Source organism: Tyto alba, unplaced genomic scaffold, assembly GCF_018691265.1.
Source record: "Tyto alba isolate M040663 unplaced genomic scaffold, T.alba_DEE_v4.0 Super-Scaffold_27, whole genome shotgun sequence".
In the NCBI taxonomy this organism is placed as follows: Eukaryota; Metazoa; Chordata; class Aves; order Strigiformes; family Tytonidae; genus Tyto; species Tyto alba.
Window position 1 is genome coordinate 14247079 of NW_024881301.1, and position 27650 is coordinate 14274728.

The window sequence follows — 27650 nt, forward strand, 5'->3', positions numbered from 1 at the left end:
TAGTAGTTGTGCAAAATTATTTCTGTATATACATTGACAAATGTTTCTTGACTTGCTAAGAGAAGAATCTGACAACTACCAGAACCACAGAAAAGAGGAAATGTGTTTTACTTTATCGCCTTCATTCATGATTTTAAGATATCAACAAAATAGCACAGCCCTAGCATATAAAAATAAAATTAAGTCTGTTTTACAGCCTTTCCTCCCAGTTCTCCCTCCCACCTAGCTCCAGCCATTTAAAATAGCTGTAGCTACTGTTACATCTGCAAGCCACACCGATAAAATGGTGAGATTTGGTAATCTGTTTACCCCAAAATTCATTATATTTGGCTAGATTCTACTAACTATAACACAAATATTAAAGGATAAAAAAAAAAAAAAGGCAACTCTACTAATAAACCTGATCAGTAGCATCGGGCAACTTCAGTGTTAGAAAAATATATAGCAAAGATCAAGAAATCCTAAAAAGATCCTTGCTATCTTTTCAAAGTGATTCTGGGCAGTACTTTTGCTTTTCAATATTGAATATACCAACTGAACCTTTTTTTTAGAAGAAGCATTAGTACAAGTTATTTTTGTATTTTATCTAAGAGGGGACAAATACATAGGATTATAAATTTAGCTGACAGAAGGCTCTGATCAGATACCCTCTAATACCTTCCAGGCATCTACTGAAAAAGGCAAATTATTTAAAACCCACAAAAAGTTACATGTTTTAAAATAGTTTGGAGATCATTCTTAACTACTGTTAATAGTCTACTTGTTTATGTTTAAATACACAGAGCTAAACATTTACCTGTATAGTTGAATCCCCCATTATAAATTTTGCTCCTTCTATTACGGCCATATATGAAAATCTTAGTTGATCAGGAGTCTGAATAAGTCCCATTCGATATTTTCTCATATCCAGTAATACCTTCTTAACATCTACAGAAAATGGGTCTTTTTTCTCCATCTGTAAAGAAAGTTACAGCAAAAGCATCATTGCTACTGATAGTGACAACATATAAAAAATAATTACCAGTAAAAACGAGTCATAAAATTAAATCTAAAAATCTATTTATTCATATTATATTTCCACTAGTTATATATGAAATTAACATCTCAAATGACTTCTGAATTGTTTTTACAGGAAAAGAGTTAACCATCTAATGGTTAATCAAGCTTATTATGAACAAAATCAATGATCATGTATTAACCAAATAAACCAATGCTCTATAATCAAGTCTTAAAATTAAGAAATTTAGATATGCTTGATTTTATTTGGCCATGTATTTGTACTTTGAAATAGGACTATAAGAATCAGAACCATAAAGCAGCATTTTCTACTACTCCTGAATGGAACAACAATTTGGAATGACAGAATGTGGAACAAGTTTCCTTATTTAAAGCAGAATCCCCAGTCTGCACAATGCACACAGTTGTCCCCACACTATGTTCACGAGGTGCTTTAAACTACATACCTGCACTTCTTGCAATGTTCACTGTCATTTTTCTGATTTTTTAAGTATACTTACATTAAAATATACACCTGTGATTTTCAAAATGCATAAAAATGAAGAGAAAATAAAAAAAAATAATTGAGAGGACCTAACCAAACCAGAAGCATCTTGTAATTTAAACAAAATCCTATTACATATAACCCTGGTCTGCACTTCTCACTGTTACCAAGCACAGCCAAAAACAAGAAGTTTGTGGCTGGACTCTAAAAATCAACAAAAAAAAATAGAGATTTTAAGTATTATTTAACATTTAAAGTTCACTCAAGTCATGAGCAATTATAGGTGATGCAGCTCACCAAATAAGCAAAAAACCTACTCATTCATGTGGTACTGCACCTGGCTACCAAGCCCCCCCTCCCGGGGGCTGGCACAGCTAAGGAAACTGCACCATCCTCCATTACACACTGCATGAGATCCAGGGGCACGCCCAAGTTCTCATCCTAGTTCAGATACCAATTTTCTGCAACCTTAAGAAAAGGGGCCTGTCAGACTTGCAAGATACTCCATGTTCAGAGAAAAAGACTTACATATTCACAAGCCTAACTTTAAGCTCATATTAAAGAGAGGAAAACCTCAATTTTTTCTAAGCATATCTTATATAAAAGCAAAAGAATGCTTACTATTTATTTTCCAGGAAGCTTGGAAAATGTGTAATGTGCTTCAAGATGGATCTGTAAATGTATTTCAAGAGCTGTGTTTTTAAACCATCAAAATATGTGAAGGAAAAAGCATAAAGTCTTAATTAAAGTTTTCCCGGGCATGAATGTTTTTAAAGCCTTCTGACCAAAAAGCCTGTACTGGGAAAGGAGGCAGGGTGTCAGGAGAAGGGAAGAGGTGACAGAGAACATGAACAAATACTTACCAGGACAAGGCAAGTGTCTACTAATGAAAACGTGCCGGAACGTCCTATCCCTGCACTGCAGTGAACGACTGCAGGCCCGTGTTCAGGACTGAGGGAACCAGACTCTCTGACTTTAAACAGGAAGTTCAGGAATGAAGCCGGGGATTCAGGAACTCCAAAGTCTGGCCATGTAGTATAATGAAAATGAAAGATCATCCTGGACTCACCACTCTAGAAGTGAAAACAAATAAACAATACAACTAGAAAGTATTCTTCTTCCATTTAGTTAGCACATGTTTCCCCAATCTGAATCAATAGCCATTTTCTATTTTAAACCTCCCATTTAGACAAAAAAAATCCAATAATTTGCTTCAAGTTGGATGACAACCAACAGTGCAACCTGAAACAGTTTTTCATTCAAGTTGGTAGTTTTCCCCTTTGCAGTTATTAACATACACATTTATTTCTTCCCCTCGAACTTTCAATATACTATTTGGTTCGCTTTACTACTTGCTCCCAAATTTTCTTCTTTTTCTGCCATTAATGAAGCTTAATGGCTGACAGCAGTTATTAGACTGCTCACGTTAATATGACTGAAAAAAATACCTATCAGCATTGTAAACATTCTCCACTCTTGCTCAGAGCCAAGTTTTAATGTCAAGAGGTATTAGCATCTCCTTTATACTAACTACACTATGGGGAGGAACAGGAAGCTTTATGGAGAAGGCCTATAAGAACCCATACAGCAGGATGTCTAGCAATATTTTTGCTAGACATATTAATTATTTGTAAGTAAGAAAGGATTCTAAAACCATGCAGTTGTTTTAGAACCATGCAGCTCCTCTCCTGACACAACCAACTAACTCTAAGTATTGAAACGACAGCAAGAGAGTTTATATATATCCAAAAAGCTTCGATGACAAATTTGGATCATATTTTTATGGAACTTACTTCAGACCTGATGTTAAATGCTACTCCTTGCCATAGTCATTTTGAGAAAACTTGATCAGTGATTTAGCTCAGGAATTTTAGAAAGATCCAGCTATTTTTACCCTCCCCTCAATTTCATCTTATTTTCCACCTGAATTTAAACCTACATAAACGTCCACAAAGTTGGAACACAAGATTTTACATATCAATGTATTCCAGGAAAGCTATTCTTCTTTTTCAGCAACAGTAAGATACAGCTATGAAATTCAGATAAATTCTACTGTCTTTCATCTGCTCAGTCTGTTTCAACATCTTATGAAGGACAACTTACGAAACTCCTTTGTGAAACTAAAATAATCCAGTTCATAGTTACCACAGTAACAAAAACACTCTCCCATTTTCTTTTTCATCTTCAGTGCCTGATACTGCAAGACTGCCAATATTTTCACAGAAAACAGTGGATATTAACATGACTCATGCTACTCTCAAATGCACGCTTATCTTCCTGGAATATTTTGTCTTTCAGCTAAGAGCTCAACAAGGAGAAGAGAGTCTGATCCATCATACTGGGAAAATGGGTACACAGTAAGACTTCAAAGTGGGGGGGGGGGGGGGGGGGGAGGCGCGGAGTGGAAATCTTTAATTGTGTAAATACACTGGGATTTCCCTTTCTTATTTGTCTGGAGCAAAGCATTAAAAAAAAAAAAAAACAAAAACAAAAACAAAAACAAAAAACCCCACAGTTTGCATTTTCAACTGAGATCATCTTACTGGTCTTCTGTACCTGTTTTTTTACCTAGTAAGTTAACTCACTAATCAACTGAAATGACCTGTTTGTTTAAAAATCATGAAGATACATTTTTTTATAAGAAACATGGAAATTACAGAATTTTAAAGAAGGTAACACTGTTACGCATTTTCCTGTATTTCTAAGACAAATAACTCATCAATTCACAAAGTTAAGAGGAAAACTGGAGATAAGAGCTAAATGCACTTACAAGGTAAAGCAAAGGTTAAAGTCGTTTCTTGTGAATCTAGATGATGCTCTGAGGTGGTAATGGAGCGTTCTCCCACTTCCCCTCAAGATTCTTAAATATCATTCCAGATGAATGCCTCCCTTATACCTCAAGAAGGCAAAAATACCCTTATCTATAGAAAACAAAGGTGATCTGTGGGTTGCTTGTTTGTTTTTTTATTTTCCAAATCCCATACTGTATCAAGCACCTTTCTCATACACTAATCTGAAAATAAGTATTTCTAAATGAGAGATTAAACAGTGCTGTTGTACACTGCATACAGCTCTAACCCAGAGAATTACTTTTTTCCCCTCCCTACACTGTATAAAGGCTTTATCCATCCCAGTTTTCCATCCCTTCAGCTCATTTTAAAAACACCTAGTCTCTTCATCTTTCTTCATGAGGGCACCAGAACTGGCTGGTTGTCTTTGAACTTGCAATTTCTAATCCTAAAGCCAAATCTCATGTGAATATTTCAAACCTCCCACATTTTCTCTCTTAAACAGAATGGCTCTTTCAAGTGGTGCTTGGCAGTCAAGCTGTACAGCTGAAATACTGTCTTTGTGTGATCATCTGTACCACCCTTTTTTACAGAACTCCCCCTCTCACTGAGCCATGCATTACGTGAAGTGATGCAGGACAGTAATGAGAAAAGTTCTGGCTTCCTGAAGATTCATAACTGCTGATGGACAGAAATTCAGTTCTAAAGAACAACTAATTTAAAGTGTTACCAGGAAACTAGATATATTTTTAAAGAAAAAAGCTGGACTTCAGGACTCAGGCACTAATATAAAATTTTATGTATGTTATACACAGGGAACGTATTTCTGCATGGTAACTGAAGATCAGCTTACTCTATGGTAACAACAACATATTCTTCCAAGATTTATTCCCTAAGACTAGCTACCAAAAAAAAAATTAAAAAAAATCCTTGAATAATCAAGGGACAACATTTAAATAACTTTTCAAATCAGTCAAACAATTCTAGTGAAAGTTTCACGAACTACTGGGATCAGCTTTCAGTAAATGATCAACATAGCTAAAACTGATAAACTCAGCTACCACCACACTGCACAGTTCTCCACTGACTGCTGGCAACACTAACAGAATAATCAAAGGACCATCAAACCACAAGCCACGCTCCAGGTTACAAGCAGACACCCACGAGGACTTGAGCAGAAGAATAACATAATGCCACTAGATTAACCTTCATCAAAACAAGACTTGTCATAACCTTTTTACAGTGACTATCCAATCACTCAAAACAGAAAGGTACAAAAATCTTGGAACAACTTCTGGATGTTCAGTCACTTGAGAGTATGAACATGAATAAAATACTACCGAAATGCTTAAAGGCAGTTGACGCTTTCAGTGTCAAGTAGAGCAGGTGAAGATAGAAAAATGCTGGTCTGTCAAATTTCACATACTACTAATAAAAGCCTTAATTTCATAGTTTAAGGGCTACTGAAATGGCCTAACATATGAAGGCATAAAATATACCTACAACCCCATACTGGTCCTGTATTTAATGATCATGCCTAAGCGCATTAACAACTAATTTGATCGCATAATAATGGGAAGGCATGCTGTAAGAGCAATATTCTAAGCACTGAAATTCAAAATCTTAAATCAACTTTTATCACCACCTCTTCTACTTGTTCATTCTAATACTTGGCAAAATGGTTTTCAAAACGTACATAAAAATGACAGTGAAGATAATGGGGCCAAATAATCCCCACAAACATTGTTGGGTTTGGTTTTTTTTTAGTAACTAGTGCATATCCCGTAAGTCAACATGGTAATAATTATGCCAATTGAATCTTCAAAACACTTGACATTCAAGTGAGTATGGGTTTTCCTTTTCAGTTAGACACCAATGCCCTTACGCCCTTCCTAACAACTCGGTCTTATTTCTGTGGTCATGAAGACCAAAATTAACCCCTGTTGCAGTACAACAAAATAATATGAGGACATCCCAGAAGTTTAAAAGCTAGCGTATGCCATGTTTCAGAAATCCCTTCAAAACACTATAGGAATTACATACATATACACATCTATATACAAAGATACCACGAGATCCCAGAATATTGTCTGCTATTAGATTGCTTGCTTGCACAAACAAAAGACCTTCTCAGTATGTTTAAAAAGTTGGGACATTGTCAACTAGCACCAAAGCAAATCTCATCTTCCTGAACTACACTGACTCTTCCTGGTTCATCCACAGCATTGGACAGTGAGGGCCAGTAAGCAGACTTGCATCACCCCAATTTGACAGCAGTGGCCACACAGAGGCTTGGTACTAAGTTGAGAATCCATTTTCCTGATGGATTTTTCCAAATATTTGCTATTTGCAGAGGACTCAAGATTCCACTTGGGGTTTATTAATGGTGCTTAATCTAAAGTATCAAACCACCAGTGTCACATCAGATCTAGTTCATCTCTTCCAGTCCTTTCTCCTCCAGCAAATATTTTCTTACCAAACCTCTTCTTCAACTGTTACACTCTTATTTCTAGGAACTCAGTCAGAGATACATTCATCAAGGTTCCTCCAACAATTTCAGTTCCTTTCCACTACTCCATTTCCTCACCCAGTCAATCCCTGGTTTCCCTCAAGTACTAATGCTCATTTGTCCTCCCATAGCTCCCCTGAATTCGCCAGTACCAACCTAGTGGGGTTTTGCTTATAAGCATTCATTTTGTGTCACACTGTATCTTTCTCTAGGCTACGTGGGTTGCCACATCAGAAGTTACCGAAAACAGAAGTTTTCTTCCTCTAAAGACCAGTACTTACACTTGTGACAATGAAAACTAAAAGGAGCAATAAAGAACAATACACAAATACATATTCAACACAAGGTGGAGTCTTCCAGAGGTTAACTGTTGATATCTAACAACTCTGGTAATAGTCGCAAAACTTTGCAACCTCAGCCAATAAGGTTATTTTACAGATTTAACCTAAGTCTCTCAAAACACCTATCACTTCCCCAAGTATACTGGGAGACTTTAATTCAAACCACAGACATGCAATAGCTTCGCACATAAAGGATTATGAATTTTTAACACGAGCACAGTATTTTCCTTCTACCCTTATTTTCCAACTGAGTCAAGGGTTTGTGGAAGCCTTCACAGTCCACCTTTCCTCAGGGAGCTTTCTGAAGCTCAGCAATGACAGCAGAAAGCAGCTGTCAACGTTCAGAAGAGCTGGCAGTTGACACCAACAAAACAATGGAGGACACATAATGAACTATGGTGGAAAGGCAGCTTCAAATTTCCATATTCTAAAATGCAGACTGGGTCAGGCAAAAACTAAGGAAATTCTACAATAATCACTAACAAGACAAAGCACATTAGAAATACTTTCAAAACTTTTGGAAAGATACCAATAAACACCATGTCCTCTCCAAAGCTTTATTGGACTACAGTAGCCCTAACAGCAAAACCAAATATTTGCCTAGAACAGATATAAACAAATCAAACCACCAAATGCCTTGATCTAATCCTGAAATCTAAACACTGCCTCCCCCCAAAGCCCCACCTATACTTCTAACTGATCTTTAACAAAACAAAACAAAAACACCACCACTGAGAACAACCAAATATCCAGAGATTGCTTCATTGGTAACAACATTAAACAAGCACTTTATCTTCATACGTAAGTGTTCTGGTTATGTTGCAGCAACACAAATTTACTTAAGTTCAGAATGGTTATAGTATAAAGAGAATTCTAGTTCTCTCTGTTTTCAAGGAAATACTAAAATTCCTTAAGTATTCTTGGAATTCAGAGTATACTTTGTGAGTCATCTTATATTCCAGGCGTCAAGTGGCTAAATGTCTTATTACTCTGCCTCCACCAAAGTCCCCTCCAGAATAGCTTGTATAAACATAGTTAAGCTCACATTTCAAGTTACTGTGAATACTCAGTTCCCACAAGTTTTATGGCGTAATTATCAAATTCTTACAGAAGGCTGCACTTAACATTCACAGTGTTATTCCAGAAACTATTTAGTTTTTCTGTTTGAGTAACCAAGTATGGTCTCTTTCCTGTAGTTGTTTTATATAAAAATTATTCTTTGGAGTTAACATTCAGTGGAGCCTTACAGGAGTCCTAGGGCATTAAAGTAAAAATTCAATACAGTAAGTTTGCTAAGTATTTGTGAAACTGATTTACATCTTATTTACAAGAAACTCTGTACAGCACTGATGAGCTTGTGTTACCAGTCCAAAGCAAACCCAGAGAATTAAGTGATCAGTAGCTCCAACTCAAAAGTCTGCTATCATGTACGTTGTGCTGTTCCTCAAAGGATTTCTGCATTTTCCAGCTAATATTACGTCCAAACATACACATATTATGAAAATTGCATCCGTTGAAAACAGGAAGTTTATGATCAGGGGCCAATGTCAGCCAGACAATTTCACAAAAAAGCCTTTTCAATAGTTGGGAAAACTTGCCTCAGCTTTCCAAAATGAAGCGTTATTCTTTCTCAGGCACTAGCTTGCAAGCATTATTATTTTTTTTTTTCTTTGCCTTTTCTGTCAATAAACAAAGAACTAAACAGAAATTCTTCAGGTCAGGAGAGAATTTCATAAAGCTTTTCTTAAATTGATTAGACCAAGGAACAACATGCCAAGTCTTATAATGTTGATCTCATGAGGGAGGTTTCAAATTAACAAACATTATCTCAAAGTACCATTAATAGTTACCATAAATTCGAATTATTTTGAGCAAATAGATCAATGTTTAGTTGTATAAAACAACATGCAAAGGAGCATCTTCAAGCTTTCCTTTCCCAAATCCACTGACAAGACAATTTTGAGTAAAACTTGCCATACGAGCACTTTCAATTAATATAAGGCAAGGTTTATAAGGGAGAGAGAATATCTTACAAGACATAGCTGGAACAAACAGACAAGCTCTTCAATCCTGTCTTCAGCTCTGAAACAGAAGCAGCAAATTCCAACCCAAGCTCAGGCCAGGAACAATTTTTCTGAGCTTAACTTGATTAAATTGTCAAAGTGCTTAATTTTTAAGAGAAAAGGATGGTTGGTCCTGCGGAGCAAAACGGGAGGTAAGCAAGAGGAGATAAAGTTACCTATCCACAGGTGGTAATCACCCCTCCCCCAAAAGACTTAGACAGCTGGACTGAATTATATGGAAAACTAAGTTCCATTAAAAACCAGTAATTACTGAGTCTGATTTCTGATACCCAGAAGTAGTCAGAATTTTCAACTCCAGGGTTCCTCCTTTTAGGGTATTTCTTACAGCTCCTCTTAGAATCATCGCTACCAACAATTACAATTCAGCATGTTAAGGTACTGTCAAATGGAAAATGTAAGTATAAAAATGATGAAGCTGTTATCTCTTCTAAGGTATAGATTAATTCAGGTCTAACTCACTTGATTATATGCCACACGTACATCTTCAACATTATCAGAAGCAAAGTGTGCTAAAATTTTCAGTGTGAAGGCTCAAACAAACCCGCAGTGACAATAAGCTAAACAGTTTTTCATTACATACTTAAGCCCAGGGATATCAGCTATACAGACTGAGAAAAGCTTACGTTGGTGTTTTCTAATTGCAGTAGATTTACTGTGTAATAGGATTTGACGTCTTCAGATACTAGCCTCACACGGAAACCTGTTTCACTGAATGTCATAACTTCCTCTTCTTTTGTTGGCCAGTACTGTGCACACTTCACCTAATGTATTTAAAAAAAAAAAAAAAATGGGGAAAAAAAAATCTCGTTAAGTATCCTAGTATCTTGGGATTTGCATGAGCAGATTCTGAGACCCTATTATTCAATCCAGTAGACTCAAGTACCTGCTTCCAGTTTGAGGAATTCTCAAAGTCCCTAATGTTTACAGACAAGTTACTACAACTGTTTCCAAACCTATTATCCATTCCTGCTTTATCTGTTTATGCTTTCTTTCAAAGGGCTAGCATGTTTTGAGGTATACCTTAACCCTTCTCCCTCTCTCCCTTCCAATTCTCTATAGTGAACAGAGATCTTTATTCAGTTATTTCAACCACATTTCCCCCCTCCATTTCTGATGTGCACACCTGCACATTTACATAACTGATGTAACACATCCAGTTTTACCAAGGCTTGCTGAATACAGGAAGACTCTAGTGAAACAGAAAGAACTAACAAAGTAATGCAAAACTGTCCCTTGTTTTTTAATGCTCTTACCTTGCACTCAAACTTTCTGTAGGAAAATTTTTGCATTAATAAAATAAGTGGCTTTTCAATGGACTAGTCAAATCTTTTTCACTAACAAATCTACTTTGAAGAAAAACCATAAACCTCATATGACATGCATTTATAACTAAAATCTACAGTGGTTTTAGGCACCTTAGCAGAAAAACTACATCATAACTGAAGATTCGTGTTTTCTGCACGTATACCACCCGCTGTAAAAAAGTCAAAAATAACTAGATCTGTTTGACAGTTGCTGGGCAGCAGCTTGTCTTCAATTGTTACAAACAAGATAACTATGTAACAAAATACACTACTCTTAAATTTAGAGGAAATAGTCTAAAGATACTTCAATTTAAACTTTGTTTTCCCACCTTCCATTTTGTTCTAGAGTATCTTACACTGCTTCTACTCCATCTTATTTCTGTCTGTACATCCTAATTTCTCAGGGTGTTACTTTCACCATTCTGGATTTCACCAAACTGAATTTTCTGTCTTAGCTCCACCACTTTAGTGTTTGATTAAATACAGGTTATGCTGTACACCAGTGAGAAAGTCTGTTAGTTATTTTAACATAATTATCAAACGTTGTTCAACTGTATTAAAATTACGTGGCTAACTTTATAGTTTTAGGCCTAATATTACTTACCGATTCTTTTTCAACAGTTCTGTTCAGCATGACAACTGCTTTGGTTTGTTGCTGCCATACCATTAGCCAAAAATGGCAACATGTATTAGGTAGTGGACCCTGTGGGGTAAAGAAAAAAAGTGGGTGTGAGAATGTATAGGCAAAGCACTATTCGAACACAGTTAATAGTTCACTGTGTGAAACAGGAAAAAGTCTTCCTCTGAAAAGTTTAAACAATTTATTAATAGAATGACAGAAATGACAGGCAAGAAAGTAACCACACTGCACAGATCATTCCAGTAACTTAAAAAGTGGTTGGTTCTGGGTTTTTCAAAAACAAACAACAAAACAGTAAGAACTCAGGGAAGAGATATGTCAGTTTGGGCATCAATGCTATTGTGCTGTTAGAAGAAAAGCTACTGCAGGCATGCTCAGAAGGTACAAGTGAAATAGGGGGTAAAAGTACTGTTGCAACCTATTTCCAAAAGAACTGAAGGAAAGAGCAAGAAATTCTTGAAAAGCCTTATATGCAGTAAATTATTCACATTTAAGTATTCCTTTTAGCTTTTTCTTAACATATAAAATAGTATGTTCACAACTAGATCAAGCAGGCACTTAGTATGAGATGTATATAATACAGAGACAAGGAACCATCCAAATACAATTACAACTGTACAAATCCCCCTCCCCCAGATTCTCAATTCCTATAACAGCCTAGTAATTGGTATTACTTACCTGTGTTAAAATATAGTATCTCTGGGCTTCTTCTATGACCACTAGGCTGGCGTTGATATAGTCATTCTCAGTGTTCTGCAGTTTTACACGACTATGATCATCTAAAATTCAAAAGAACATTTAGAATTAATGAGGCACCCATCTTGATGAATCCTCTTAACACGCAAGTTTAGGTCTGATAAGCATTTAGAAATAAATTCTGCAGTACTAACCAAATGGCAAACTACAAACATATGTGAAACTAATTTCTCATGTAACTTTGATAACTGCCTGTCTCATTCTCCCCTCATCGTTCTATCAGATTAATTTCAGGCAGCTATTAATAGAAGCTGCTCAGAAAACTGGAATATCCAGTTTTCTTTAAAAAACAACCAAACAAAACAACCCTCCCACACACACCAAGATGCTCACAGTCATCCCTTAACAGTTGCATTTCCTTAATAGAACAGCATCACAACCCACACCAGGCAGCACTGTCCTATCACATCAGATCACTCTCCTGCATGGTTCCCTTTAAGTTCAGAATTCTGAGATTTTTGGTGAACTGGAGTTTCATAGGTTGAGGTAGAATCATAAAGTTAAACTCACACAGCTAAAAAACAAAAGGAAAAATATATACTTGCTGTAATTCAGACCAAGATTTGATCCATTTAATTTTCCCTGTAATTTATTGTTTGATAACATACAAATTAGAAATATAAAGAAGGGGACTGTGAAAAAAATGTACCTATTTAATAAATCTTCCAGTTAAAAAAAAGCCTAATCTAATTACACAGTTTCAGTCGCTCATGATTACACAGGCAAGACAGAAGATTCCCCTATTTATGGCAGAGGCAAGCAAAGGACTCCGTTTAAAAATATAATAATGAGGAAGATTATTACACAGTGTTTTAGTATGACAGTCTGATAAAGTCACTGTGACTGTCTCTAGTACCTTTTAGTATGTGATTTATCCCCCTCTAGGAGACATTTAGGTAATCAGACTTGTTCACGGTAAGTAATCTTTCAGCCATTTATTAGAACTGTATTAAATAAACAACATTTTTAGTTTAAAATTTGTACACAACTGCATGCCAGGAAATCAGATCCAACTGACTCCAAACCCCCTGAAGCTCAACGGTCTAGACAGACTGTTTAAGAGAAGAGTAACTAAAAAATAGCAAACCAAAATGAATTTGAGACTTCAACACATTTCAGGAAGAGATAGAAGACATTCCATAAAGAAACTGACAGAGCTCAGAATGAATTATGGGGCAATGCCAGTTTTTAACCTAGGTTCACCTGGTCTAACCCACACAACTCATTCGGTGTGCAGACTGATGTCACAGCTGCTAAGATGTCAGCCCGCTTTTCCCTGTCCCATTCATGCACCAAAAGGCTAATCTCTTTTTGATAAAGATCTTGGAAAACGCACAAAGTCAGTTGAGTTTTGACATAAGCAACTACCAAGTATCACACTCAGTGCAGCTATGATAGCTGAACTCAGATTAATTCCCTATATCACATCCAGTCCATACACCACAAGGCTTATCTAAGAAATCCCTGACTGTGACCCCAGATAAGTGGAAAAGCTGATGAGAATCAAGAAATAGTTACTGAATTAGACTCTTGTTCTATGGACGGCTCATATGATTTTATAAATGCTTTCCATATGTTTGGAAACTTGGAAAAAGTACATTTACTAGATCTTGACCTGCTTTTAATACTCTCCCTCATCTATATGCTATTGACAACTGTCAAAGAGGATTTTGCTGGATTCAAGGAAAGAAGTGAACAGTAAATTACTACTTTTGGGGTTTGGTTTTTTTGTTAAGGACTGGGATTTGGGTTGTTATCCTACCTCCTTTAGCTGCGAGCTTTTGTATGCAGTCACATACAAACGTGTAGAGAACAGAAGTACGCTGAAAACCTATTTTTCATATAAACGTATGAGAAAGTTACTGGTTTAGTCTATTTTCATTAGCATTCCAGCTGTAAGGCAACACCGTCTTGACTTTCAGGAGTCTTAAAACAACTTATGATACATCCGTATGAAGAAAAAATATTATCAAAGCCAAAACACAGTAAAATTAAGACACGTGCATTTTAAAGTAAAATATAGCTCCTTGTGATTATTTTGGCTGGATAGGAAAGTGTTACTTTCTCCTTTCATGTATTACTTTATCTGAAATGTTTCTACTGGAGAGAAACCAAGACCTTTGTAAATATTACATGTCATTTGCCAACAGGAAAAACTTAAGATCTTGTTATAGTAAATCACACATACCGGTACTAATGTTCTCGGAAAGATGACGTAAGCAGGCACTGTTAACAGTTCAATCACCCAGCAGCAGCTGCTGTATCACTGCCAGTAGGAGATAACTGCCGAGGCCCTAATGAGGTTTCCTACTGTATTGCTTACACACATTTTCAGCCTTACTTTTTTTCTCCTTATAAATTTTGCTTTGTAAACACAACAAAGTTCTGAAAGTTTTTTTCAAAGCCCCTTTAACAGCTAGTTCTATGCACAGGCAGCCTCTCTCTTCCTCTCCAACCAAAACAGAAGCAATCCTACAAATACACTGGCATACACTCCACAGAAGAAAGCAAGCCACTAGAATATACTGATTTTCCTTCTTTCAAGCGAAAAGATTCCTAAAGGACACAATGACCTAGAAACCTCATTCAAGCCCTGGCTTGCTCTTCTGAATTAAGTGAAGCAAGCCAACTTTTGACAGTGAGTTAGCTGTAACATATTTCCCATATGTAAATTGTTTCCAGTTACTAAGTACTTTAGATTTATATGAATGATAAACCTATCTTAAATCTTATCTTAAATGTTGCCATGCCCACAACTAAAATAGAGTACTCCTTTTTCTGAAGTTCCAATTCCCCTATTTCCACAAATTAGGTAGCCTGAAAAGGAAGTGGAAACCTTAAAAATGCTTCTCATTCTGCCTCCTGCACTAATAAAATTACTCCCAGAACGACCCTGTCTCAGGTAAGCAAACTCTTATTACCCACTTCAAGAGAAGCCCTGTCCCACTGGTATCGCTGACAACACTCCCTGTGTATCAAATAAAGCCAACACTTCACATCACACATCAATTTCCCCACTCCCTGCCAAAAAGAAAATTACATATTCTGTTAAAACTAAGATATGAAATGTTTGGCATTTTACATCATACAGTTCTTGCAGTTGGTTAATAAAAGGTTTTTATTTGAAAAGAACTGCGTTTCTAGAAGTGAAACTACTATATAAGATAAAAATTATCTTTTACCCAAGAGATCTCTCCGGCTCCCCAAACATTGAGCTATTAACAACAAAGGAGAGTGAAATGCTACTTTGTGGATTAAAGAAAGTCTTAAATAAAACACGTAGCCATAATCTATGGCAATGACCCAGACTGACCCTTTCCCACCTGCCAGCAAATACCCTTCACTGCACTAATCTAAATCTAGTCTATTTCAGCTGCTAAATTATTCAAATTATGATACTCTGTCACTAGACTTACAGTCTCAAATTTCAGAGGTAGCCTAAGGCAAAGGAAAGGCAAAGTGACTTTTCCCTACCCTGTCACTGGTTGGACACAATGAATGCCACCATATCAATCATGGCCTAGCTCGTAACTGAAATATATGCATCACTACTGCATAGGATCCTTATACTTCTAAGCAGGACAGTGAAAAAAACTTCAGATACTATAAAGTTTAGATCAGTATGTGCTATAAAATTCCCCTCTTCCACAACCCGAAAGAAAGAATTATCTCCAAAAGCCCTATGTGGGGTTTATTTACACCATGTTTCTGGTAACAAGATGTTTTAGAGAATCATTAGATAATATCATAAAAATCATCAATGTCAGCTTCTAATATGGCCAACGAGAAGTGCAGTAGGCTTATTTCGGACAGAACATCTCCCTGTTCTCAGCACATATACTCAAAACACAGGACAGAAAGGGAACATTTTTGCAATGATGATTAATCAGCACTATGTGCAAAACCGTCCGCATCAGCTCAAACTCTGATCCCTGTAAAGCACAACAGTCTTTACCTTCCTCTCTCCCTGGTATATACTCTAGGACAACAGTAAGTCAGTGGTTGAAAGGTCCAGCACAAAGTCTACTACTAATGGCCACAGGAAGAAAACAAGAGAAATCAGTACCTCTCAAGATCCTCCAACAGCAACATCATCTGTCAGGCAAAAGTGTTTGTATTACCTAAGGTATTGGGCTACACAACACATTACAAAGGAAGGTTAAAGATAAAATTGTGTCAACCCCCATCTACCCTCCAAAGCAAAAGAAAAAAAAAAAATCCAGCCAATTTTGCTGAGGGGATTTCCTTCTTGCCTCTAAAATCTGGGAACACAGTAAGCAGATCTCTAAAGGTGTTTACAGTCAATCTGAGACACCAGACTCCTCTGATATCAACTTAGGATAAGATTCAGAAGTAAAGTAGTAACAGAAATCTTAGAGTTTCATTAAGTTATCAATAAAGAGTAATAATATCACAAGTGATTTTCCTTTCTTAATGTTTTCTGAGAAATGGTTTCATCTGTCAGGAAATGACTGGCTGTCAAACCAAACCTATTTCAGATTAACTTCCTGTTTCAGTAGTACTACATAGCCGAAATATTCCTCTCCCTATTCTAGACTAATACCAAACTGCTAGACTGCTTTTTTTTTGGCTAGGCAGTAACTCTTGAAGGCTTTTACCCAAACAGACTTACACACACCATAGCTCTTCAGCCAACAAAACTGGACACTAATAAAAATATTTATGAAACTGGAGACAATATGAAACAACTCTAATGGGCAAAGATTATTAGCCTTTCCCAGATAACATATATTTCCAAGTTGAATTTGGTAACGGACACAAATGGGTTTCAGTATCTGTGCCGAGTAGTGTGGTTGAAATTGGGCAAACCAGCCTTTCTTGCATTTTCTTCCTGCACTGGGAATTGACATCTTTTCTGTAAAACAGAATAATCTTTGCCTTTCCTCTTGCAGACATACCATCTCAGATTTAGACCGGCTAAATCTTAAGTTTAACTGCTAGTTCTGAAGGCCTTTGACCATCAGAGAATATTAGTACTGCCACATATTTTTCATTTAAACACTGCTAAAGAGGTGTAAAATTTGCCGAGTGAAGGACCAAGACGTTATGATTGTGTAAGACTGAGCTGCCTTTCATTTCTACAACGCCAGTTCCTTGCATACACACACCATGACTAGATGTGTTCACCACAGTGACCAAACCACACGGCTTTTACCGCAGCTGCTTTGAAATCTAGGCACTGCTATCTTAGAACGTTATTTATTATCTATTCCCTTCCAGGTCTCTTTCTCCTCTCAATTCTCACCATTGTTACAGAAACTATTATGAATCACATTTTGAAAACACACAGATGTAAAGTTCAACAGGAATTAGTTCAAACACCAGGTTTTGCTCTGTTCTCATACAGCCTTGCTCCTGGTGCCCAGTTCAAACCTTTCTTTCATAAATGCTAAAAACTAAGACAAGTCTCAAAGTTCACCATCTCAGTTCGGTCATTGTTATACTCCACGTCAACTAGCACGTAACGACTCTAACCCTCTCCTGAGCCCAACTACTACTTCAAGTTTAGATTTTATCTAACTGCCTCTGTTCTTGCACAGGGTCCAGGGATTAATAGAATCACATCATTTCCTCCTGGCTAAACAAGCATTTAGGCAGCGGGCTTTGCCATGACCAAGGCAGAAGTGCATGGTACTCTTCACTATTGTAAAAGGTCCTCTATAATTAAGGATAACAGAGCTCCAAAAAACTGCAGGAGACAATTATAAGTCACACCTTTAAGATATTACTGCAGGCATTATCAGATGCTACTTAAATAACACAACATCTTTTTATTTATTTATTTATTTTAGAAACACTCTTTTCAAAAAGAAAGAAAAATCACTAACACACTGAAGGTAAACTGTCATTCTCTTTGCAGTAGTGCCCAAGTACTGAAAAATCCATGGATGGGAAAAAGGGTAAGTGTATGAATACAGCTTCTGCCACAGAAGTTGTATAGGATATTGAACCCAAGAACAGAACTTGGGTCTTATGGGTTCAAATTCAATTTTCTGCCTTTTCTTCTTACAACTCCCCTCCCAATTTAGGTATGAAACAGGAAGTGAATAAAACACGATCTACTTTACCACTGCTAAGATGCTAATGCCGTGCTGTTAACAGGACAGCAAGCCTGGGACACGCCAAGTACCTCTGCGTAGATCAACACAGGTCCAGCAGAGGCCTATCTCCCACTGCTGAGCAGAGGGCGGAAGGTAGTAAGCCCTGACTAACTTGAGGTATCTTCCTCAGGAGCTGGACATTTCTCAAACACACCATACTAGGGAATGCCATGCAGACACAGCAAAGAGACCGTGCACTGAACGCAAGCTCCGTTTCACCCAAGTGCAGTATTGAGATTCAGTGTTAAGCCAGACTGGATCCACTCGGTGCAAAGACGCTGTGCCAGTTGGCATTCTGGCAGCAGCCAAACGAGCAGCACGCAGCGCTGCATCTGACCAGCGTGACTCAATCCGAGACCCCTTCTGTGTCATTTTGAGAAGTGTTATGCACATGTTGTTACCACAACTTTCAACTGGAAACACGGAGTCCAGCACTTCTCCAAATCTTACAAAAGGTATTCTGATTAGGCTCTCGAACAAAAAGCCCCAATATACCAGCAACCCTTCAAAAACACTAGATCCAGTAACAAGAAGGCTTTTATGAGCATTTGGTGCTCTGGGAAACTTCGTACTAAAGAACACAAACATTTAACCTGTTCCAACCTCAGTATTTTGTAGAAAAATTACGGCTATACTGAATTTTTTTCCTAGTCCTCTTGAAAGTGATTTATGATAGCTTTCTCCAGCTGTAACTACGTATCGGTATTCTTTTGCTCACATGCCTTTTTATAATGATTTTGGATTACAGTTTCTAAAGTAAACGCTGTTGAAAAAAGAGTCCACAATACCTCAGTAGCAAAGAAGCTGGTAAAAAGATGTCCTCACCTGAGATCTAAGATCACTATGTCACAAAAACCATTTTATAGCAGTTAGTAAAATACAAAACACTCCATATCATATCTACCTGCATTGAGAAAATTAAATAATTTCACACATATATTCTTCTGAACAGACAATAACAAAACCTCAAGTATTTTTTAAAGCAACAGTAGAAATGGCATTTACCCACACAATCTTATAAATGTGCAGAATCACTTAGCCCAAAAAGAAACCGTCTGTGTTAGTCAAGGCTTATTAACTTAATTTCTGTGCTCAGCAGATGTTGATTTTTTTAATGACAGATAAAGCAATATTAAACAAATGATTCCCTTATGAGAAAAATATCTTTAAAATATTACTTTGCAGCTCACAAACATTTACTTATATACTAATAACTATGATTTGCAATCATCTCTCATTCACCATTCAGAACTAAGTTTAACTGGCAGACTCTTCTCCCTTCTGTTATATACATTTGTGCACGTGTTATGAAAAACACATTTATCACAGGACACGTGCCTACATGAACGATCAAAATACAAAACCTGAAGTGACCATGATTTATTAGCTACAGTGTTTAAAAGTAAACTGGGTAAGCAAAAAGTCTAGAAAATTTACTACAATAATTACAGAAAATATACTTACACGGACTAACATCTCTGTATCTGTTTCGATTTCTGTTTTCTGGATATTTTGCAACTCTGTGAGGGTAGTCACTGGATTTATGTCGAATTTCCTTTAAAAGACAAAAAAAATTAGTTATAGCCAGTGAGCTGATTAAGGTTAGTGTTCTACACATCCTATTCTAAGGCTTTCAAGATTATTGATTAATCAAGGTTATTATTAATTAACATTTTTAAATCAACCTTTACTATACTTAATGTTATTTTCACTCAGAAAACATGTGTCTCATTCTTGGCCAAGCTGTTTCCATTCAGATCTTCCCGCACTTGGCTAACACCACCGAACTAACATGAGTGCAATTTGGTAAGCAACTGATGCAGCAGGGACAAAGGGGATAAACCCCCAGATATTTATTACGCTTAGTTTATCTCAGACTTGCATGTTATCTCCCACAGTAATAAGAGACTCAGACAGAACTAAAAGCAATATACTGCTAGCTCCTTTACACCAACTGACAGCATAAATCCCCACAAAGGTAATTGAACTAGTTAATGATTTTATGGCTGCTGTTAACAGCCACAAGATTATTCTTGGTGGTTTGACAATTAAACCCATATAGCTGTAGTTAAACACAACCCAATATGAAGGAACAACTCTAGACTCACAAACATCAATGTGAAATCACAGCCTGCTTCTCCCCGGGCATTCATACAAATTTTTCAATAATCTGCATTTGGAGGTTATTCTAAGATACTCACTTACACACAACTTCAAGGAGCATATTGTTCACATACTCTGTATGTTCAGTTTTACTATTTTTTTTTTGCCTCTGAGCATATCTTTTCCACAACTGCACTAAGATACACAGATTTACCTTACGCAGACAACTGAAAAAAACACCTGAAGTGCTAGAGACAAGCAGTCTCCAGTGAACTGAACTATCCCTTTATACCTCTACTGATGCCATCTCAGCAGACATGTTGTATGATACAGAATTAACAATATTTTATTCTGAATTCTTTTGTTTTTAAATTGCTACAGTGATCATTATGTCCCAAAGAATATTTAAACTTCACTTTACAACTAAGCATTCTTTGGTCTTCTCTATGTTCCCACTAACCTATTTTGTCTTCTCAAACTTCCTAAACAGTCTATATATTCCCAGACAGTGAACAAAGCCAAAAAGGACTTCAGTGGAAATCTAATATATGTAAGGAAGCTCCATTTTTTAGCATCTGGTGTGTAACATTACTCAAGTGCAGTGCCAACCTGTAAAGAACATAAATCACAATGTGGAGCACCACCTGTTAAGCACCAATGCTCTACACATTTGTATAAAAATCTCTTTAACTATTAGAAAACCAGTTTTTTTATTTTGATACAACACACTGGAACTTGCCTTTTCCTCTAGTTTATATGGCTTAGGAGCTTTGAGAGCAACCACATGCACACTGAATATATGCATCAAGTTCCCATGAAACGTAAATTCTGCATTACTCCATAAGAAGATGCACCTTTGTAAAGTCACTGGCATCCTCTGTGCATAGAAACAGATCTGTAATTAGGTCAAGAAACATTAAAACAGCTAGAAACTCTACAACAGTGACTGGAGCTGGGGAGGGCTTGCTAAAAATAATTAAACCTAAGAACTTCAATGACTAGTTCTAAACTCAGTTTTCCCAGCCATCCACCACAATCCAGCCACCACAAATTAAAAGAACCAAGTCAGATACCAGATGTAACATAAAACTTGCATTGAACAAAAAAAAGTGGGAATCCGTATTTTTTATTCAGTCATTAATTCAGATTGGATAGGAGCTCCAGGAGACAGCATCAATATTCCATGTTTCATAAGATTTTACCACAAGTCTTGGCAAATTCATGGAACTGGGGGGCAAATATACAGAGCCAGTCCCAGCAAGAAGAAAAAAAAAACCCTAATACCCAACTTGGTTTTTTCTTCAGAGAAACTTATGCTTCTCAGGGCAAGTATGTATGTTTCTTATACAATGCCATCATAGGAAAATATATTCCTAAACAACAACCCAGTGTAAAAACAAATAGTCAGTGATTAGAGTATCTTCTACAAGTTTGTGCTACGTAAAAACATCATTTGCTATTTTCTCTTTATATTTTTAAGTAGATCTGTATCCTCGTTTTAATATAAAACAAATGCATTAAGTACCCTGAAAAAATCCTGAGCTTGCATGTTGTGCAAATCTACAAAATCAGGGAAACATAAAATACTAATACAGAAAACTTTACTAAAAAAATTTACAGCATAACTGTAGTAGAATTCAGAAATCTGTACACAATGTTTAGTAGAGCCTAACACAGAATTCTCTCTTCTGTTTAATACTTTTTAGTTTTACTTGGAGAAGTAAAGTTACTTGGGAAAGCTAACACTTTCAGTCTGGATATACCAGACATAAGGCATGTGTATTTTTCTATCTCATGAAAAACACTGATTGCAGCATTCTTCCCTTACAGTTTTTATCTATTTAATTTAGCATGGTCTATTTCTGCTGTTCCCTGTTAAATTCAAACCACAGTTCAGTTCCATAATGCATGTCTGCAGATAATGTATTTGAAATACATGTAAATCAAATGCACTGTTAATTTAATAGATAAAAAGCACAATTTCAAGTTATCAAAGAGGACTTCCGTTTGGGGTTGGTTTTCCTCATTTGTTAAAGAGCGCTGTTAAAGACACACTGTCTCAAATATCTGCTCCAGTATCGTAAGTTTAGACATGAAGTCTGTTTTACGGAAGCGACCCGAAGCCTGCTGTTGCAAGCTAGCAATCCCGCTGTTTCTAGAGAAGAAAGCAAGCCGCGCATTTCCCGAGCACCCCGCCGGCCTCCCGCAGCCACCGACCCGGCGAGCAGGGTGCGCGGCCGCCTGAGGAACCGCCGCGCAACGCCGCCGGTGGCAGAGCCGCCCGCCCCGGGGCGACGGCAAGCCATTAACCAGGTGCAACTTCCCACTCTGCGTGGAAACCGCGGGGAAGAAGCCATCCTGGCCCGGCACACACCGAGCCGCCGGACTCGGCCCCGCACCCACGCTCGCCTCCCGCTCACGGCGGGTAGGGGCGGGGGGGGGGGGGGGGAAGGCACCGCCGCGCAGGCGCAGTGCGCCGCCAGCTCCCCTGCCGCCGGGCGGCGCGCATGCGGCCCGGCCCGGCCCGGCGCACTGCGCCTGCGCGCTGCCCTACGGCGGAGAAGCCGCGGCCGCCCGCCGGGAGCATGCGCAGCGCCGGCCCGCCGCTCCGCTGCGCGCACCTGAAAGCGAGCCGTGGCCCAGCGATTTCCGCTCTCCGCCGGGGCGGCGCAGAGCGGCAGCGGGCGCTGCCGGCCTCCAGCCCTTCTTCCTGCCTCCCCCGCCCCTCCAACCGCAGCGGCCCCCGTCGCTCACCAGATAACGCGCCTGCCAGTCGTTAGTGGCATCAATCTCCTGGAACTCCTGCTCGATGGCGGCGGACATGGCGGCAGCCCGAGCGCAAGCCCGGTCGGCGGCCGGCAGGCTCCCGGCACCGCGCGCGCTGCCCACCACACGGGAGCGACGAGCGCGCCCCGCCCCACCGCCACCGCCGCGCGCGCACATACACTCGCCACAGGTCCCGCTGCCGCCGGCGCCAGGCGCATGCGCGGCCCTCGCCTCCGCCCACCCGGTGGCCGCCGAGGCCACGCCCCTCCCGGGGCGGGGGGGAGGGAAGCACCTGGGGTGACGTCACGGGCCTGCGCCCCGCCTTCAGCCGCTTGGGGTTTTTTGTTGTTTTGTTTTTGTTTTTTTTTTTTTTTAAAAAAAGCAGAAGTTGGAAAACACGAACGTGTCAAGCAAATGACGGCGAGGCTTGCCGCCTCCAAAGCAGAAACGTAGCGAGGCGGAGCGCAGCCGCCGCCTCTCGCTGCGCAGGCGCTCAGCCAACCCAGAGCGCGGCGGTGATCAACCTGCGGCTATTTAAAAATGAGCCGCGTTTATTAGAGCCCGCGAAGAGGGAAGAGTTGCATGAAAAGTGCCGGGCGCCTGCCCCACGCCCCGGGGACGGCCCTGCCTTTGGCCCAGCCGCCTCCCCGCCCCGGGGTCCCGCTCCCTGGCGTAACTCCGCTCCCTCTCTCCCCTTGCAGTGGGCTCCCCACGACCCGTCACGAACCCGGAGGTTTCACGGGGATCATTTTGATCTGCCCTCCCCCCACCCCCCTCACATAGGGCCCGTCACGGGGCCCCCTCGGAGTGCCCCATCCCTGGGCTTGTGCACACCTCTAGCCCCCCATGACAACCAACCGCGCCGTGTTGCCACTGGCTTTCCGTCCCTGCTGTCACCAAGTGGTGAAACGGGGCTGGGCGGGCCTCGGGTGATTTTTCAGAACAGCTTCAGATGCGTGCCATGAGGAGGAAAGGTCGGCAGAGCAAGGTGCCCACGCCGTTGGCACACTGATGCGAGCCTGTTGGTGCGCAGGGGCTGCGGTAGCGTGCTGGCCGCCATGAAGGCAACACAGGGAGAAGGCCACAGAAGGCCAGGGACGATGGCTGGCATCAGCGTTGCCCCATGTCACACCTGAAGGCCCAAAGTTTCACGCTGGAGACGTGTGGCCTCACTGCTGTGTGAGCTCACTTCACGTTCTCCTCCGCTGTGGTGCTTTAGAGAAAACAGCGACAAGGGTCACTCAGCACGACATGAGAAATGCACGTGTGGTCACACAGGTAAGGCAAATACTTTTGGAACAGACTTCTGGTTTTGAGCCCCAAAATACCTGTCATCAGCTGCTCCGTTTCTTTCCCATCTGCGGGCTGCAGTGTGGTACAGTGTTTCAAATTCACTGGCTGACATGCTCCCACAAGTTCTGTAATGAAAGTTTGTACCTGTTACACCAGGGGACTGCATGATGCATCTCTGAAGCACAGCTGATGGAACAGTATGTATCAGCAAGTTCATACTGTGTTTTTCCAGGAAACTCAAGGAAATGTTGTATAAAATTTTCTTCAGCTGTGAGTTCAAACTTTGAAATCGATACAGGGAGTAGCTTTTCTAGATTTTTCTGCCTGCAAAACTGAGGGACAGGACATGTCTGTAGTTCTGCAGGTGTTCTCTAGTTATTCAGTGTGCTATGTGTGATCAGTTATTAAATAAATAAGACAACATTTGTGAATTATGTTTATCATTTAGGAGTGCAGAGAGGAATCTAAGTGCCCATCTTCAAGATACTGATTCTTTTTAATTTAAAATATGTTTCTTTCAATATGTTTCAATAAACAAAAAGTATTCTTAACCTCAGAAAACTGATATTCCACAGGCTGGGTGTAAGAAAGTAGATAGATACATGGAAACTGTCTGCTAAATAACAAATTTTAATAACGAAATTAAAATACAGAGCTTCCTCAAAGTCTTTACTAGGCTTTTCTCTGGATATGAACTTGCTGATTGATCTGTATTTTGTCGCATTTGTTACAAAAGCCTTTTTTACTCTTCGCTGGAGCTACCTGTAGGTCACTTAGTGATGCCCATGAAGCCATCTGACATGGACCGCAGCTAAAGCAGGCCCAGACACCTCCTTGTTGGCCTGGAGAACAGAGTGATGCTGCCCAGTGACCTGTTACTTTCTCTTTATTCTAGAGCAAAGGCCAAGGAGCGTGAGGAGATGTTGTGCTAGAGTCCAAGGAGAGCTCTGCCAGATAAGGAGCACCCTTATTGGGTGAGTGTGTATCAGCTGTATGGGACATTGAGACACTGATGTGTTTTGAGAAGGACACAGGAGAAGTGGTAGTTTTGATATACAAACACAGGAACATGTATTCTGCTCTTCCAATTAGCAGCTGTCACGCATATGAGAAGCTTGTGCTTGTTGCTGCTTGTGATATTTGGGGATGCAGTTCATACTGGGAAAGCAGTGTAATTGCGTTATTAGGAGGGAGTTTTTTGCTGGCAGCTATGTTTAGAATCTAATGCAAATCAGTGCCTAGAGACAGCTCATGGAAAACTAAAGGAAGTGTTTATTAATTGTGATTTACAGCTGGCTTAGAAGAGCAATAACTGGTAAAGCAGGGGTTTCTGGAGAAATTGCCATTGTTTGTTTTTTGGTAGTTATTTTTGACTACATAATACACTGAAAATGTTGGACCAGTTCTCTGATTTTTGGGAATTGAGCCCAGGATAGGCCCAGGACTACAGTTATATAATGGTCTATGGAAGAGAACTGTATACACAGCATAAACCAAGTACACTAATTAGAAAACTTTCCTTATTCTATTGCCAATAGTATATTCCAATTCTGTATTAGCTGTGCAGCCAAACCCAGATGAACTACTATAGAAACTCTTAAACTCTTGAGACAGCACGAGATATATGCAAAGCAGGATAATGGAGTTTCTGGAACGTGGGGCATATTGTTAGTGTTTTCTGTCTTAGTATAAACACAATCAAGTATTTATTGCAATGTTTTCTTATTAAAATGTCTGATAATTTGAGAAGCCCTTTGCTGTGCTGGCAAAACTGTCACCCCAGAGTAGTTGGTATCCACAGCAGTTCTGATGTCAAAATTATTTTGTTGCCCTTGCTCACCCAAACGAAAAAGATCAGTCAAGGTAACTTTAAATGGTGTTTATCCAGTGACCTCGGCTGAACAATTGACTTTAGTACCAGTCCAGAATGAAATATATGCTTGTTCCTCCACGTGTACATTTTTTTTGCGTCATTCACTGGAATTACTTAAATATCATTTATTGGAAATGATCTGTTTTGTAATGCTTTTCTGAGAACCATTTTGAATATTGGTAGATGAAGAACAAATTCTACCCTGAGGTGGTTTTATTCACAAATACACTCCATATTAGTCTTAGCTGTTAGGGAAGAAAGCTGTGATGTGCTTAAGCTTGCCATGGTATGAGAGGATTAGAACATCTCATTCCTGTTTTCAGTCTTATGGCCCAAGACCTAAAGAAGAAAGAGGATCCTCCCTTCCCTCATGAACTGAATAGGACTGGAAACCCAGAAGGGCAGGCCACTCTTCTGGCATCCAATAGGGAGCAGGAGAAGCTGAATGAAAAGGTCCAAGGTTCAGGATACAACAGGTTTCATTTATTCTGTGCATTTACAGTGGACTCCTTATTTCAGACTTTTGGGGACTGCATTCTTTGTTCGAGTGATCATTAAAATTCCTATTACTGAAAGTGGGTGCCAGTGCAAATACCCGTCCTCAGCTATATTATTGATTTCCTTCCTCTGTCCAAAACTATATTTTGGCAGAAAATAAAATAATAATAATAAAAAAAAACTTCAAAATGTATGTAGCAAAATGCAAATCCTTGTAGGAGCAACAGTAGCAGAAGCGCAAGGGACCCTAACAGGTTTGCATTCAGCTAAAGAAGTCTGTCACATCAGTCACAGGTCCACAACAGTGGGATTTTAGTGTCCAGTGTCTGCTAAAAAATGGCTATGTAGTAAAAGTGATGGAATTACGGAAGCTGTAATTATGCTTTGAGGAGAAGGACAACACAGCTGTGCCCAGACTAAATGACTGCCCTAACACTGCAGTTTGGAGTTCTGGGTAGAAGAAATTCATGGCTGATGAAGAAAGGAAAGATCAAGGTCTATTTAGGAAGTCTGTTTTATAGTCCAGAGATTTGTGCCAGTCTGTATGGCACTGAGCTCCTTTGGTGAAGCTGAAATAATTGTAGAGTGTGAAAATGGCAACTGGCCCAAGTGCTGTCACAAGTGAAGGGACACTAGCTGGCAGAAAAGGCAGCCAGCCAGGACGCCTGATGGGTAGGACAACTTCAGGCTCTGCTGTGGCTTTGTGAAGCAGCCCTCCCAGCAACCTAAGCCGGGGTGTGCAGTGTACCGCAAAACCTAATGCCTGTGAGTCAATGCAGGCAGTGTGGGGACAGCTACAGGATGGGGAGAAGAGCCAGTTGCCAAGAGAAAGATGACTCCAAGTTATTATTTTTATTGCTTGTAGAGAGGATCTTTTTTTGCTGAGTGTGGTTTGTATACGTTACGTGATTTTCTGTCCCTTTTTCCTTTTCACCCCTAGCTACAGTGACATTTACTAAAATCACAGTTTGCAAGTGAGAAAGTCTAATTTCGTGAGTGTCCAGAGTGGCTTGATGTCATTGCACATTCCTAGTTAGAAGGTAATTTTTTACTAGAAACTGTATCTATAGA

At 39.3% G+C, this 27650-nt stretch overlaps 1 protein-coding gene across 4 annotated transcripts in view; it reads right to left on the minus strand.

Annotated features, from left to right (window-relative positions):
• PTPN2 (protein tyrosine phosphatase non-receptor type 2) overlaps nt 1-23130 on the minus strand; it is a 32796-nt gene extending 9666 nt beyond the window's left edge. For 2 of the 4 annotated variants that reach the window (XM_042798175.1, XM_042798172.1), the window contains exons 1-7: nt 22904-23130; nt 19511-19601; nt 11847-11947; nt 11133-11231; nt 9848-9985; nt 2365-2574; nt 797-955 (exon numbers count right to left, since the gene is read on the minus strand). In XM_042798175.1, coding sequence (XP_042654109.1) covers nt 797-955; nt 2365-2574; nt 9848-9985; nt 11133-11231; nt 11847-11947; nt 19511-19601; nt 22904-23092 — 987 coding nt within the window. In that variant the 5' untranslated portion in view covers nt 23093-23130. Of the gene's footprint in view, nt 1-796; nt 956-2364; nt 2575-9847; nt 9986-11132; nt 11232-11846; nt 11948-19510; nt 19602-20888; nt 21027-22523; nt 22558-22903 lie in introns of those variants that run through there. The other 2 variants (XM_042798173.1, XM_042798174.1) reach the window with 2 other exon arrangements.
• Between the last annotated feature and the right edge of the window lie 4520 nt (nt 23131-27650).